At 36.4% G+C, this 13,322-nt stretch overlaps 1 protein-coding gene across 1 annotated transcript in view; it reads left to right on the top strand.

Annotated features, from left to right (window-relative positions):
• The window catches only part of PTPRZ1 (protein tyrosine phosphatase receptor type Z1), a 140,182-nt gene that overhangs the window by 92,573 nt on the left and 34,287 nt on the right, over positions 1 to 13,322 (top strand). Inside the window, exons 11-12 of the mRNA XM_067289962.1 lie at positions 5,560 to 5,603; positions 8,038 to 11,608. Of these exons, the coding sequence (XP_067146063.1) occupies positions 5,560 to 5,603; positions 8,038 to 11,608 (3,615 nt within the window). The remainder of the gene's footprint in view (positions 1 to 5,559; positions 5,604 to 8,037; positions 11,609 to 13,322) is intronic.

The following is a 13,322-nucleotide window of genomic DNA, read 5'->3' on the forward strand; positions in this document are numbered from 1 at the left end:
TTCTGCCATTCTGCCTGTTTCACTTTTCTGTTTATCCTTTACCTACCTCTTTGATATTGTATTCCTCCGCTTCCTTTCCAGAATTTATTCACTTTGTGTTTGAAAAATTGTCTGAGAAGAGGTTTCATCTATGTACCCCTATATCCATTTCTGCATTGGATCACAAATGAACAGCTTCGTGTTTTCATTATTAAACAATAGTCAATTCAATAGTTGGAGTTAGTGCAGTGCTTCCAAAACTCAGAAGATAGACATTGTAAAAATTGCCATTTTGCGCAGGTAATATCTGTAGGACACCCCACCTTCCTGCCACGGTTGTATCCCTCCGTCAGGGATGAGTGAAACCCGGTTGAAAGCTCCTCCTGGAGCTCCTGGGCTGCGTGGCCACCAAGGCAGCACTGCGGGGAGCACCATGCAGTGCCCCTGCTGTGCGTTCACGTGCTGCTGGGGCACAAACCTGGGAAGAGGCTTACCGGGGGCATTCGGCAGCCCCCAACTGTCCAGCAGTATAGACACAGCCACTGGCAACTGCGTCCTTGTTGTACTTATGCCGAAGTCAGCGATAGTTTTGCGTTAATTTCAATAGAAGGATGAGCAAGTGCCTTTCTTTGGAATATATACTGCAAAACTCATTTTGCCTTCCAATACGTCTGCAGAAATTGCTCTGAGCTTTGTACACAAATCCTATAAGAGAAGTTTTGGTGCAATAAATGTTATATTTAGCAGTTCTGAGAAAAGGTCTTATATTTTCCTGCCTTTTTACACAAGCACATCATTAATTTTATTTTGAAAGAGAAATGAGAAAATATAGCCTAGGAGACATAATAATATAAACATGTATTTATGTGCAATATGAACAAGTTAGCATAATTATGAAAATGTTCTTTTTTGCGTTTCCTTTCATTTGAGCATTTAAGTGTCTCCTTAATGTTGCGTTAAAGCAAATTAATGTATATAAGAATATTATTATCCTAAGTTTTCTTCTTTTTAAATAAAGCATTGTAAAGAGAAGAGTTAAATAATCTGCATGTTAGAACTGTATACACACCTGTCTTTTCAATTTTGAAGCAGTTCTGAAATTTTGTAATTGTTTCAGGACAACCTAAGGCATTTCCTTTAATTTGTCAAGAGTGTAAAATTGAGGAGAATTATTTCAGGTCAAATGAAGAGTTTTGTTTGGGCCCAAAAGAAAACTGCAAATTTGGTTTCAGGGATATTTTAACTTTTTTTTTTTTAAGAAAAGAAACAAAGAGGAAGAAGTTTATAACTAAAAAATGAAAGAGCAAAATGAGTGTCTCAGTTTTGAGTGTCTCAGAAAATCTATTTCTTTGCTATGCTTCCTTTCTGAAACTAACACAAAGTTATTAAATGTACTTTGTGTTGTTTTAATTTGACTCTTCCACGGTGGTATATCTGAAAGTGGTGGATAAGGAAAGGTCAGGGAAAAAACCCTCTCATGTAACTGGTATGATTACTATGAATGTACATTGCTCTATAAATAAGTTTTGTAAATGATGTCTCACCCTTGGATATAATTTTAAAATAAGAAATAAACTTACGTTCATTTCTAATATTAATGTTTTATTTACATACTTATTTTTACTAATTATTTACGTCTGAATTAACTGTATTGCAAATATTAAACAACAGAGATATGGGAATGTAAATATCTAATGAAAAACATTTGTTCAGAGCAACTTGCTGGTTACAACTGTAACATCAAATTGGTTTTGTGATCTGCTTTATAGATCTTGAGGCAAAAAGGGATTTCTTGGAACTCCTGCTTGTGAATTTATGAAAGAAAAGTTATCTTCACCATGAAGACATGAAATAGAATTGACTCATATAAAGCATAAAATAAATGTTCATATTCAAGAATTCCTCTGAGTAAAACAGTTTAATTAAGATGAAATTCATTGCAGTCACCTCCAGGTCAATTAATCTACTTACTAAGAGCTTAAATGGGCATAAATCATGCAGAAACAATAGAAAGGCCCTTTTCTGGGAAGACTTCTGCCCTTGGAGTGGCTACTTTTAATGTGAGGGAAGTTTGTGTACGCTACGCAACACAAATTTGATTTTCAGAAAACTTATTTCTACCATTGTTTTGTTTCCTTTTGAAAAACATTCAAGAGAAAGCGTTTCTCATGCCTTTTCCCCACCCTGTCTGTCATTCTATGAAGGGTTAGTGAGGACTCTGCAGGCTCCAGGTGATCCACAGACCAGATTTAAACCTCGTTCTTGGGAATACTTCATAAGCAGAAGGACCTATTTTTCTGTCTCCACTACTGATTTCTAAAATCAGTTTAATCTGTGGAACCATAAGGAGCTCTGATGTGACAGTGTGAAAATGGTCATGCTTGAACCTTCTGCTTTTTGTTTTGTTTTTTTCTGAATTTTTCAGAGTGGTAGCATATAGCATGCCTGCGCACGGGTTTTGTACTAGTTTCCCAGTAGTGACAGTGATCAGCTGCCCTATATGACTAAGCTACCCAACTTCTACTGAAATTGAAGGGAATTGTCTGCATAATGTTTTAGTCAGCTTTGAGAAAAGTCCAACCATTATTTACCAACTTGTCATTCGCTGTTAGAATCGGATTTTGAATATTTACCTAAATGTGTGCTTTTGACTCTTTAGATAAAGTTTGTATAGTGTTGAAAGTTCTGCAGTAGTTTGTGGTGTAGTTAATACCAGTGGTACTTACATGCTTCTACTGACACAGGAAATGAAAATAAATAAATATCTCTCCTCTCATCCTTCTGTATGGAGACCGTGGTTGGAGTTTATCAAAAAACCCATGCTGGGATATGGCTTTCAAATGCTGTCTCCTACATGGGAGCTCATGCTGTCAGCAATGCTTTGTGAGGATCTAACTATGCAATTTCATTGTGACTTGTCTTTGTGAGTGATTTTTGTCCTAAAAAACACTAAGATATCTTAAATGTTTCACTTAGGGAATGCTTTTTGTAATTTTGTACTGATGAATGTAGATATCTGAAATTTAATCTAAATGGAAGAAAGAGACTTTCTTGCAGTGTCATTTATAAGATAGTACAGAATTGAAAACGGTTTGCGATATGAAAATTATTATAGAATTAAAAATTAGATTGTTTTAAGGGTTTTTTTTTCAAGATTTGTATTGAACTTAAATGTAGGGAAATAGTTACCCTTTTTTTTGGTCTGTGTTCTATCATTTCTTCATCTATCATTAAAATGCACTATTATATGAAAACACTTCTTTAAAACTTTCTAACTAATCATTTAATTATTTTATTTAAAAATGTAAGCTATAGAACAATCAATGTGTAGTTCCAGAAGAAAATAAACAGAGCCTGCTTATTGACCTACATCAATCGGTTGTTTTTTGGGGGGAGGAGGGAGTTTCTTCTCCTTGGTTGGGGAATGTTACCACATTGCTAATATGCTGTTAAATCAAAAACTCAGCAACAGGATTAATAGAACTTCCGTAAGTGTGTGTCTAATGCTTCTGACAAATACTTTACTTTTGTGACCAACTAAATTTTAAAAGGCTTTGTAAAATGCCTGGACATTTAGTGTTGTTAATATGTATGTTTTATATATATATACATATATATATGTATTCTAATGCCTCTCCATGGAAACAGCAGGAGGAACTGTAGTGTCCTGCTTGTGGAATTAAAGAACACATACTATATTGTATAACCTAATAGAGTCACCACATTTTATTTTTCTGATTGTCTGATTAAAGCTCTATTCAAGAATAATGACCACAAAATGAATAGTTAGCACTCTCTTTATTAAAAACATTATGCAGAGAAGTCCGTTGAGTGCCTAATACACATTATGGGTCTACTGCAGAAAGAGTTTTCAAATTAATGTCTACAATGTTTGATGTATATCATTGAGAAGCCAGGGAATATCATTATCTCCTCCTCCCCTTCCTTGCCCCCCCACCCATGGAGCCTCCTAGGCTTCCAAGAAGCAAAGGTAAGATAATTTTTCTCTATATTGTTCATGAAGTATCTCAAGTGGTTAATTCAGTACTTGATAATGTATAGAAGTTTGTTATAAAAGAACAATTTATAAAAGTTTTGTGTGGCATTGTTCGGTCAATACTTTTTTTACATTCTAGAATCTACAGATAAAACTATCTGAGCTTTTTAGATAAATTTTATCTAATTGTATGGTGCATATAATACATGTCTCAGTTTGTTTTGAAACATATATATGGACAGTACAAAGAGAATACAAATTAAGTCATAGATGCCCATCTGACTTTGCAGAGATGAGAAGTATAAAGATGACATCTTTATACTAGTATGTTGAGAAAACTTCATTTGGGAATCATGAAGAAAAAGCAAACTTTGAACTCCATGATGCTATTTTTACGACAACTTCTCAAACAAAAAGATTCACATTTTCTTTTAATACAAATCAATCTTCAGAATATATACTAGTATTGATGTATAAACACTGAAGTAGAACATTACTTAGGACAGTCTCAGAAAGATTCAAATGTAGAGTGGATGTTTCTGTGGATAAAGGAGCAGTAAAATGAGTTAATGCTGTGCAAGGGGTATTAGATTTCATCTCTTGAGGCCCATGCCAGTTCCTATCAGAGATTTGAAAGTTTCTTGCAACCTGCTTTGAAGCCTCTCTTGCTGAGCACCATCAGAAGCAGAATACTGGATCTGGCCAAAAATACAGTGAGGAAGAAGGTGAGAGACTGCCTCTAAATTGTAGAGATAAGGATTTTCACCTGGGTTGTAGGAGATTAATTTCTTGATCCTGCTTCAATTATTATTTATTTATAAAAAGTGAGGAAGCCTCAAAGCCTTTTGAGGTGCTCTTCGCAAAGTGCCCGGTACCTGTTTGTTAAGGACCTTTTGTGGGATATGATACAACTGGGTTCAGGTGCTTATATTAAATAGAGTGGGAGTTTGAAAAAAAGAACTTCTAGCTATTAGATGAGTGCCTTAAGCACTGAACTCTTGGCTATTACAAGGGTGGATCTCTTTGATCTGCCCTGCAATAGATCACATGCCAGTCTTTAGGCTGAATATGATGGGATGACTGTTGCACTAGAACCAACCTCCAAGCATGGGTGCCCAAATGAGGAATTTGCAGTATGCAAATTACAGAACAGATCATTTTAGGAGAATATTTTAAAACTTTGAAATTAAATGTAGAGAAATAGTTGATTCCCAGATTTACCTTTTCTCTCTCTTCTGTCATTTCTGCATTAAACGCCACTTGCTCATAGAAAACATTCTCATAAACTTAGTTCTTTTGGCCAGGATGTGGTTCCTGAGTGCAGATTCAACATGAGTTGCAGTATCAAGATGAGGCCAGTCAGAAATGTTGTGGCTAAACGTACTCTGCCTGCACAAGCATGGCTATCCTTACAGCTAGTCCTCAGTGCAGGTGGTTGGCCACTTCTTCAAACAGAATCCTCTAAAACATCTTAGTCTTAGCTTCAATAAATGTATTAACTAATCAACTGAGTCTTTTCAGAATTAATAATTTCAGTGAATTTTAAATGTTGGATGATATCATATATATTTTTTGTTTTATAGAGGCTGGCCTCATTCCTGAACTGAATGAAACTGAAGAATATGAGGTATAGCATTATTTTCTTTTTAAAATAGTATTTCAAAGTAATACATCTATTTAAACTAAATAAAGCTGCTATTGTGTGAAAATTTACCAAACTATGTTACCAACTGAACATAGTATCTGCATTTCTGTATACATACACATGTATGCTATGCAGCCTGCTCCTTCAGGTGTATCTCCCTAGATAACTCTAGACCATCTAGATAGTTCTTTAGAGTTGGAGATACATGCAGAAGTTAAGGAAATCACAGGATATGCCTAAATATTTTTTGAAAATGGGACATGAGGATACTGGATAAAGTCTTAACTCTGAGTGAAATCAGTGACAAAACTGTTCATTTAGGAGAATCGCAGTTGTTTTTTAGTGCTGTTTGAAGAGGTGTCTTCTTGACATTGATTATAACAAGTAAATCTTAGCAGTATGGCCAACTAATGTAAGGGAGGAAGGCACTTTTGATGAAGAGAGTGAGATTTGTTTGTGCCTTTCAGACTGCTATTGATTGGCTTTAACAGCTGTCATTTCAAACCAGAAAATTCCAAAATTCTTGGAGAGTCAGTCACCCTTACTTCTTGAACCCAAGTTAGACTTTAAAGTTTATTACAGTATATCTTTATTCCACACCCTTTTGGACTTTTTGTCATTTTTTCTGCAGGCTTCACAGATACATTTGGTGACAAGCTTTCTGGCATCCATGCAAAGAGAGAGATGATAATATCACAATAAAGTTTCTAACAGTCTCTAAGACTGATTTTATAACCTGGCCAGTTCCTTCATTAAAGTCTGTGTTTGTATCAAGCGATCGCTCAGAACTTTTATTTTATAGATTCAAACTGTATCCACAATATTCTCATGGGTTGCAAACCCTTCTTGGTTAGAGATAGTCTGTACTTAACATTCTATTTACCTCTCCTTCTATTTGTAGAAGATGTCTAAACAATAATATGCGTATTTCTCCATATTTATGTAAGCTACATATCTAGATTATTATATTGCTTCTGACAGGACAGTAGCTGAATGTCAGTTAATATTAATTGAACTTTACTTGAATCAAGATAATTTAAAAGTGCAGGCATTGCCCTTAAGAGAATTGAATCTCGGAAACAGGGGCCACTCCAATAAAAGGTTTGGGCACACACAATTTAGCTGCTGCTATCTGACTTTCTCTCCAAGACTGTTAGTTTTGCATTTGTCTCTGTGCTGTGCCTTGCTCACTTCAGTGCAGGAGTGGGAGGTCTACTCAGCATGACCTATAGTGGAACTTAAGGATTTCTCAGACCGAGGAGAACAATGAATCTGTCTCCTGTTTTCTGGGTGTTTTCTCTGAACATTATGCTCCTGAATTTAAAAAAAAAAAAAAAAAAGGTATTACCACTAAATCATCTTTTCTGAGCCATCTCTTCAAAAGAACAACAGTTGCAACTGTATTTTGTGAGAGGATCTCTGCTGCTGGTGTCTATTAGGCCTTTGTGTGTCTGTCAAATCAGGTCCCTTCAGAAACTGAAGGTGACACTCAATCTTGTTTCTAGAGTTGTGCTCAGACAAGATTGGTTCTGCTGCAGTTCTGGCTGGGTGCACAGCACAGACCTGCAGACACCACTGTGTCTAGGTCAAAAAGAAAGTGACCACTGAACAATTTAGATGCTTCCAGATTACGTTTTTGGATTTGGGGTGTGGGGGGGAGGGTTTGGATTTGAACTTAGGTCTTGAAAGACCGCCTAAATCCTGAGAATATTTGGACATATAAATTCTTTTTGGATCTGCTTTCAGAAGTCAAAACCCTAACATACACTTTTCACAAAGTATCATTAATCGTGTTCAGCAAACAAAGGGCCATAACAGGGTCTAGGTGATATTATTTACAACACTTGTACAATTATTACAATCATGCATCCTGAAATCTTATTGTCTAGGGAACTAGGAAGATTCATCAGATTTAAAGTCAGACCATAAACACTTAAAAAAATCTGTTATTGTGACAGTTTAATCAATATCAGAATATTCATACAAAACTCTGAGATATTCTGATAGCCAAATTATTTTTCTTTGAGGTCAACCGCATCTATGATTGCATTTTATTATTGGAAAACAAGCTAGAGCTTTCTGAATAAAGCATACAAATACTGGTAGTGATTTTTGTCTCCCGAACAGAGTAAGAGTAACAACATTTTAGAAGTTATTATGACAGAATTTTTTTTTTATGGTATTGCAATTAAATAGTGTTTTCAAGAAAGAAACATGCATACAGGATACATATTCTGGCAGCTAAACATTTTGCTTTAAGAGCAACAATCTTTTCAAAGGTTTTCTGTAGTTTTGTCTCCCTTGTTTTCTGTTTTTATGGAGCCAGGAAAATATATTATTGCAGTGTTTGGCTTTGGTTTGTGTATATTGTCTATAAACATTTTCAACTTTCTTTGGCTATGTTATTTTTTCAAAGGATGAAGTTGATGAAAAAGAAGCAGAGGTGGATGAAGAAATTGCAGTGATTCCTAGTACTGATAGTGCAATAAACCAAATAAGGAAGAAAGATTTCCAGGTGACTACATCCAGCTACAGTCAAGAGAAAATGGGAGCAAAATCTGATGAAGCTAAAACAAACAGATACTTAACAAGAGAAGAAGAATTGCATGGTAAGGATGATGTTTTCAAAGCAGTTTATTATCCAACTTCTCCACCTGTTAGTGAAATTTCTGAAGAAGAGGAAGATCCTTTTCTGGAATCCCAAATGATTACTGGAACCCCTCCTCAACTCACTGACTCCACCAAAGGTATTGAAGAAGAATACATATACCTTTCTTCAGGCACTGAGCCAACAAGAATAATTGCTACTGGCCAAAGTGAGGAAGATTTCTTGTCTACTTTTAAACCTGATGAAGAATCTGATGACTTTTGGAGTTCCTTTCTTACCACCTCTTCAGCACGGTTGGTTACAGAGGAGACCTCCCAAGAAGACATCCTTCCTTCAGGAAGCCCAGATATAAGCATGCATGATGTTCTTTCCCAAGGCTTCATTAAATATGTTTCAGAAGGTGTAGCACCCTCAAGCTCTGATAAGCCTCCAAAGCATACATATTCCACTGATGGAAATTTATGGTTTCATAATGCTACAGATCTGACAGCTCAATCTACTGGTACATCGGATAGTAGGCAATTGTCTCAGACCAGTTATACTGATGCTTATGTTGAGGGATTAAAGCCAGCTACAATACCCTATTCCAGTGGCCCAGTGGTTTCACAAGACACTTCAGATGTGGATTTAGAATTGCCACATTACTCTACCTTTGCTTTCTCCTCTGCTGAATTATCACCTCATTCTCTCTCTTCAAGCTCTGGAGAATATGATTCTGCTTCTGCTGCCAGTGAGGTACTCTCTCAGACAACTCAACCAGTCTATAATGGTGAGATACCTCTTCAACCTTCCTCCAGTAGTGAAGTGTTTCCTCTAGTCACCCCTTTATTGTTTGACTCTCAGATGCTCGACACTACCCCTGCTACATCAGGTAGTGATGTGACCTTGCATGCTACACCTGTATTTCCCAGTGTTGATGTGTCATTTGAACCCACCCTGTCCTCCTATGATGATGTACCTTTGCTTACATTTTCCTCTGCTTCCTCCAGTAGTAAAATGTTTCACCATCTGTATACAATTTCTCAAATGTTTCCACAAAGTGCTGCTCCAGCTGTTACAAGTGATAAGGTGTCCCTGCATGCTTCTTTGACATTGGCAGAGGGTGATACATTAATACAACCAAGCCTTGCTCAATATGCTGATGTGGTGTCACATCAGACTACTCATACTGCTTCAGAGACATTGATATTTGGTCATAATAGAACTCACATATTTTCTCAAGTTGAACCATCCAGCAGTGATTTAAATATGCATGCACTGTCTACAATGTCTGAACTTCCTTATGCTTTATCTAGTAATGTGGGATCCCTCGAAAGCTTTACTGTTTCTTATGACTCTGCAGAATTTGTGCATGATTCTATTGACGTATTTCGTCAAGATCCTTTATTTAGCAGCTATAATAATGTACTGGTGCATAAACCTTCTTCTGTAATATCACAAGCTGATACTTTGCTGCAGCCTACGCACTCTCTATCTAGTGATATGGATTGGTCCGAAGCGTACTCTGGTAGTGAGTCCCTTTTGCCTGATACAGATACTTTGACCGTACTTAATGTTTCTTCATCTGATTTTGTAGATGAAATTACATATGAATCATCTGGGTTTAGTGATGTTAATAAGATGCTTCATAAAAGTGATGTTATATATGGAGATGAAAGAAAACTGCAGATTTCCTCTTCTTTAAGTGAAATGGCTTCCAGTGCTGAAAGTAAAGTGACACCTGAACTTTCTACATATGTTTCTAATAATGAAATAATTAAGCAGAATATGTCTCTGCAAGAAAGCCCACTTCCTGTTTCTAGCACAAAGGGAATCCTTCCAGTCTCTCTTGCTTTCCCCACTACTAAGATATTTGATCCTGATGTTAGTAAACTTACAGAAAATCACCTTTCCGTTCAGCCTTTGCATGTTACATCTCCAGCCTTTGATGACACTTTGCTTAAACCTATGCTTAGTGCAATCTCAGATCAAGCTCCCTCTGCCCCTGCTTATAGTGAAATGTTACCCTCAACTCAGCTGTACCTTTATGAGACCTCAGCTACATTAAGTAATGAAGCATTACTTCAATCCTCCTTTCAACCTTCTGGCGATGGCACTCTACTTAACAAAGCTGCAGTTGTGCCAAGTGATCCAATATTGGCTGAAAGCTCCAGGGTTTATAAAGATAGTTCTACATTTGACCAAATATTGCATCAAATGGCACCAGGTTCTGCTACAAATGAAACAATGCTGCATTCTACATCTGCACCTTCTGTTGCTGACATGTGGTCAAACACTTTTAGTAAGCCCACAGCATCACTTCAAGGTTTATTTGTGTCTTATGCAAGTGAGGAATATGTTTCATCCAGTTTGTTTAACAGTGAAGATATTCAGCAGGTTATGTCTTCGTTGTACAGTAGTGATGTTTCATTACAGCTGACCAATTTAGAAAATACAAATGCCTTTCCCCCCCAGGCAGCAAGTGCCGTAACAACTCCTTTCCTAACAGCTGATAATGTAGCTGCTCCTCCAAACAGCCATACCTCCTCAAGCATTTTTGAAAGAAGTGAGGCTACCAGTTTCTCTTCAAGTTCTGCAGTTGGTTTTGATCCTGTTCATATGCCTGCAGTTGTTTCTGATTCTGATGTGTCCATTCATCACACACTTCCTTTACCAAATGTACATGTTTCTGTTATGGCTGTTTCTCCCAAAAGCGAGATCCCTGTAACTCTGAGTAGTTTGCTGGTTCCTTCCAGAGAATCCTCTGGGTTGTCTCCCAGTATCATGTCCAGTACTGATTTGTGGCCTTCTGTAGTTGAGGATGACTACGATGAGTATGATGATGACTTCCCTGTAAGTAATTGTATTACGTGCTCTTCCCATAGAGAAACTCAGGACATGGTAGTAGAGGAGCAAAACACAAAGGTAAACAATAACGAGGATCAGAGTAACCTAATTATAAGTTCATATTCTGAGAAACCTGAAGAAGAGGAGAAAATTTCAACTGCTGCATCAGACAGTCAGATAAACTATGGCATGGACAGACATAATTATACATCAGTACCAACTTTGACAGCAAGCGTGATACCTAAGAAGAGCAACAACACAACAGTTTTGGAGAACCACATTCAAACTCTTAGTGTCCCATTGCAAAACACATCAGAGTCTAAGTCTTGGGCTGTTTTTACAAGTGATGAAGAAAGTGGTTCTGGCCAAGGTACCTCAGATAGCCTTAATGATAATGAGACTTCAACAGATTTCAGTTTTCCTGACCATAATGAGAGAGACTCTGAAGGGGCAGTTGAAGCAGGTAACTCAGAATTAACTCCTGGATCATCACAGTCATCAGCCTCATCTGTAACTAGTGATCACTCATCAGTATTCAACATCTCTGAGGCAGGTTAGTTATGGATAAGTCTAATGCATACCATGGAAAGCTGTGAGGGGATATTGTTGTGCCACAGAGAATGAGAAGCTTTTCTACATATATTATAATGAAAGGAGAACATAACAGGGCCAGTGAATGTGATTAAGGGGAAACACTGGGGAACTGGGGATGCATGTTGAGCTGGCTGTCTCGTAGATGCTACTTCTGTCTACTCAACACCTGAAACACTCTTCTGTAATAAGGTTAACATTCTGCCTTTGGATAGATGTTTACTGTCAGCAGAAGTTGGGTGGTGCACCATCTAAAACCAGAATTTGTTTCACTGTTGTCTAATTTTATTTTTTAAGGTTTAAGAGGGCCGCAGGCTCTGTGCACAAAGATAAGTGCTGACCTTTCAGAAAAAAACATACTTCTGAAATTGTTTTTTTAATTAGGGCAGCACATTTTCTCATTATGTTTTATTTTGTATTCTCCAAGTTGTATTGAGCAAGGAAAAAGATGTTTCAGTCTGATTCTGATTCATCTTGTAAAAACTTTCATTTTCATTCTTAGTGCTTTTGCCACTTTCAAATTTCAATAAGATGCCAACAATTCATACTAGATCTGCTTATTTCCAAAACACTAGAGTCAGATCCTCTTGCACTGCTTATAGGTATTAGTATTTTCCTCTCTAATTAGTCCTCTTAAACTTAGTGCAACTGTTTGTGAACAATGATTCCAAGGATGAGTACAGAAGGCAAAATTGCACCTCATATGGATAAGAACATAATACATCTAAAGCATTTAATTTGCATTTAAAAATACATTGTGGAAAAACTTGAACTATTCAGACACATATTTGGATTGCCTCTTATAAGAATATTGAAAATCCAAGAATAAAATCAGAAACAATATCTACAGTAATAAAAAAAAAGAAGATTAAAGTGGTATTTCATAAAATAAATTGAATGTGGGAATTTCATTAAATATTCAAGGTATCTGTAGAGGGCAGTATCATTCAACTAATTCCACCTAAGGAAAGGAATCCATAAAGTATGTGATATTTTAAGCCCAGTCCTATAAATACCCAGTTAAATCACACGAGGTCATATTACTCAGAAGTAAAAGAATATTGACAGGATGATAGACACACTCTGTGTAGTTGGGGCTAATGGAATGTGAAGTAAAATAGAAAACATACTGAAATTAACAGGAGTCCTACCACAGTACTCACAATAAAACTGAATCTATAAGTGAATTAATCCAGTAGGTAAGTAGTTACCAAGTTGTATAAAACACATAATATGTTTCTTTCAAGTTCAGCCAAAATAACATGAATATTTCAAAACTTACACTACTGAAGTAAATGGATGTTATCATAAGAGATTTATAGTTTACATAAAAGCTGTCATTTTCAATTAGCAATGAGCTTGAATTGTTACTGATAGTAATTGAAAAGGATTATACATGACTGGAGTAGCAGTACAACAGACTGAAAGTTTGCGTTCCAGATATTTTTGAATGACATTATACAGCATCACTTCATGTACCTTACTTTTTTCCAATAAATGATGACAAGTGTTGTCTTTTAATAGACCAAAAATTAAATGTGAGCATGTCTAACATGAAGTCCCCTGCAAATCAAAGATATCTATGCTTTAATTCAATTAAAAAGCAATTAAAAAGAACAAACACTCTCAGCTGAGAACTTCTGTATATATCAGAGTGAATTCATCAGAAGTTATGT

The sequence above is a fragment of the Apteryx mantelli genome, chromosome 1 (assembly GCF_036417845.1).
Source record: "Apteryx mantelli isolate bAptMan1 chromosome 1, bAptMan1.hap1, whole genome shotgun sequence".
NCBI classification, from domain to species: Eukaryota; Metazoa; Chordata; class Aves; order Apterygiformes; family Apterygidae; genus Apteryx; species Apteryx mantelli.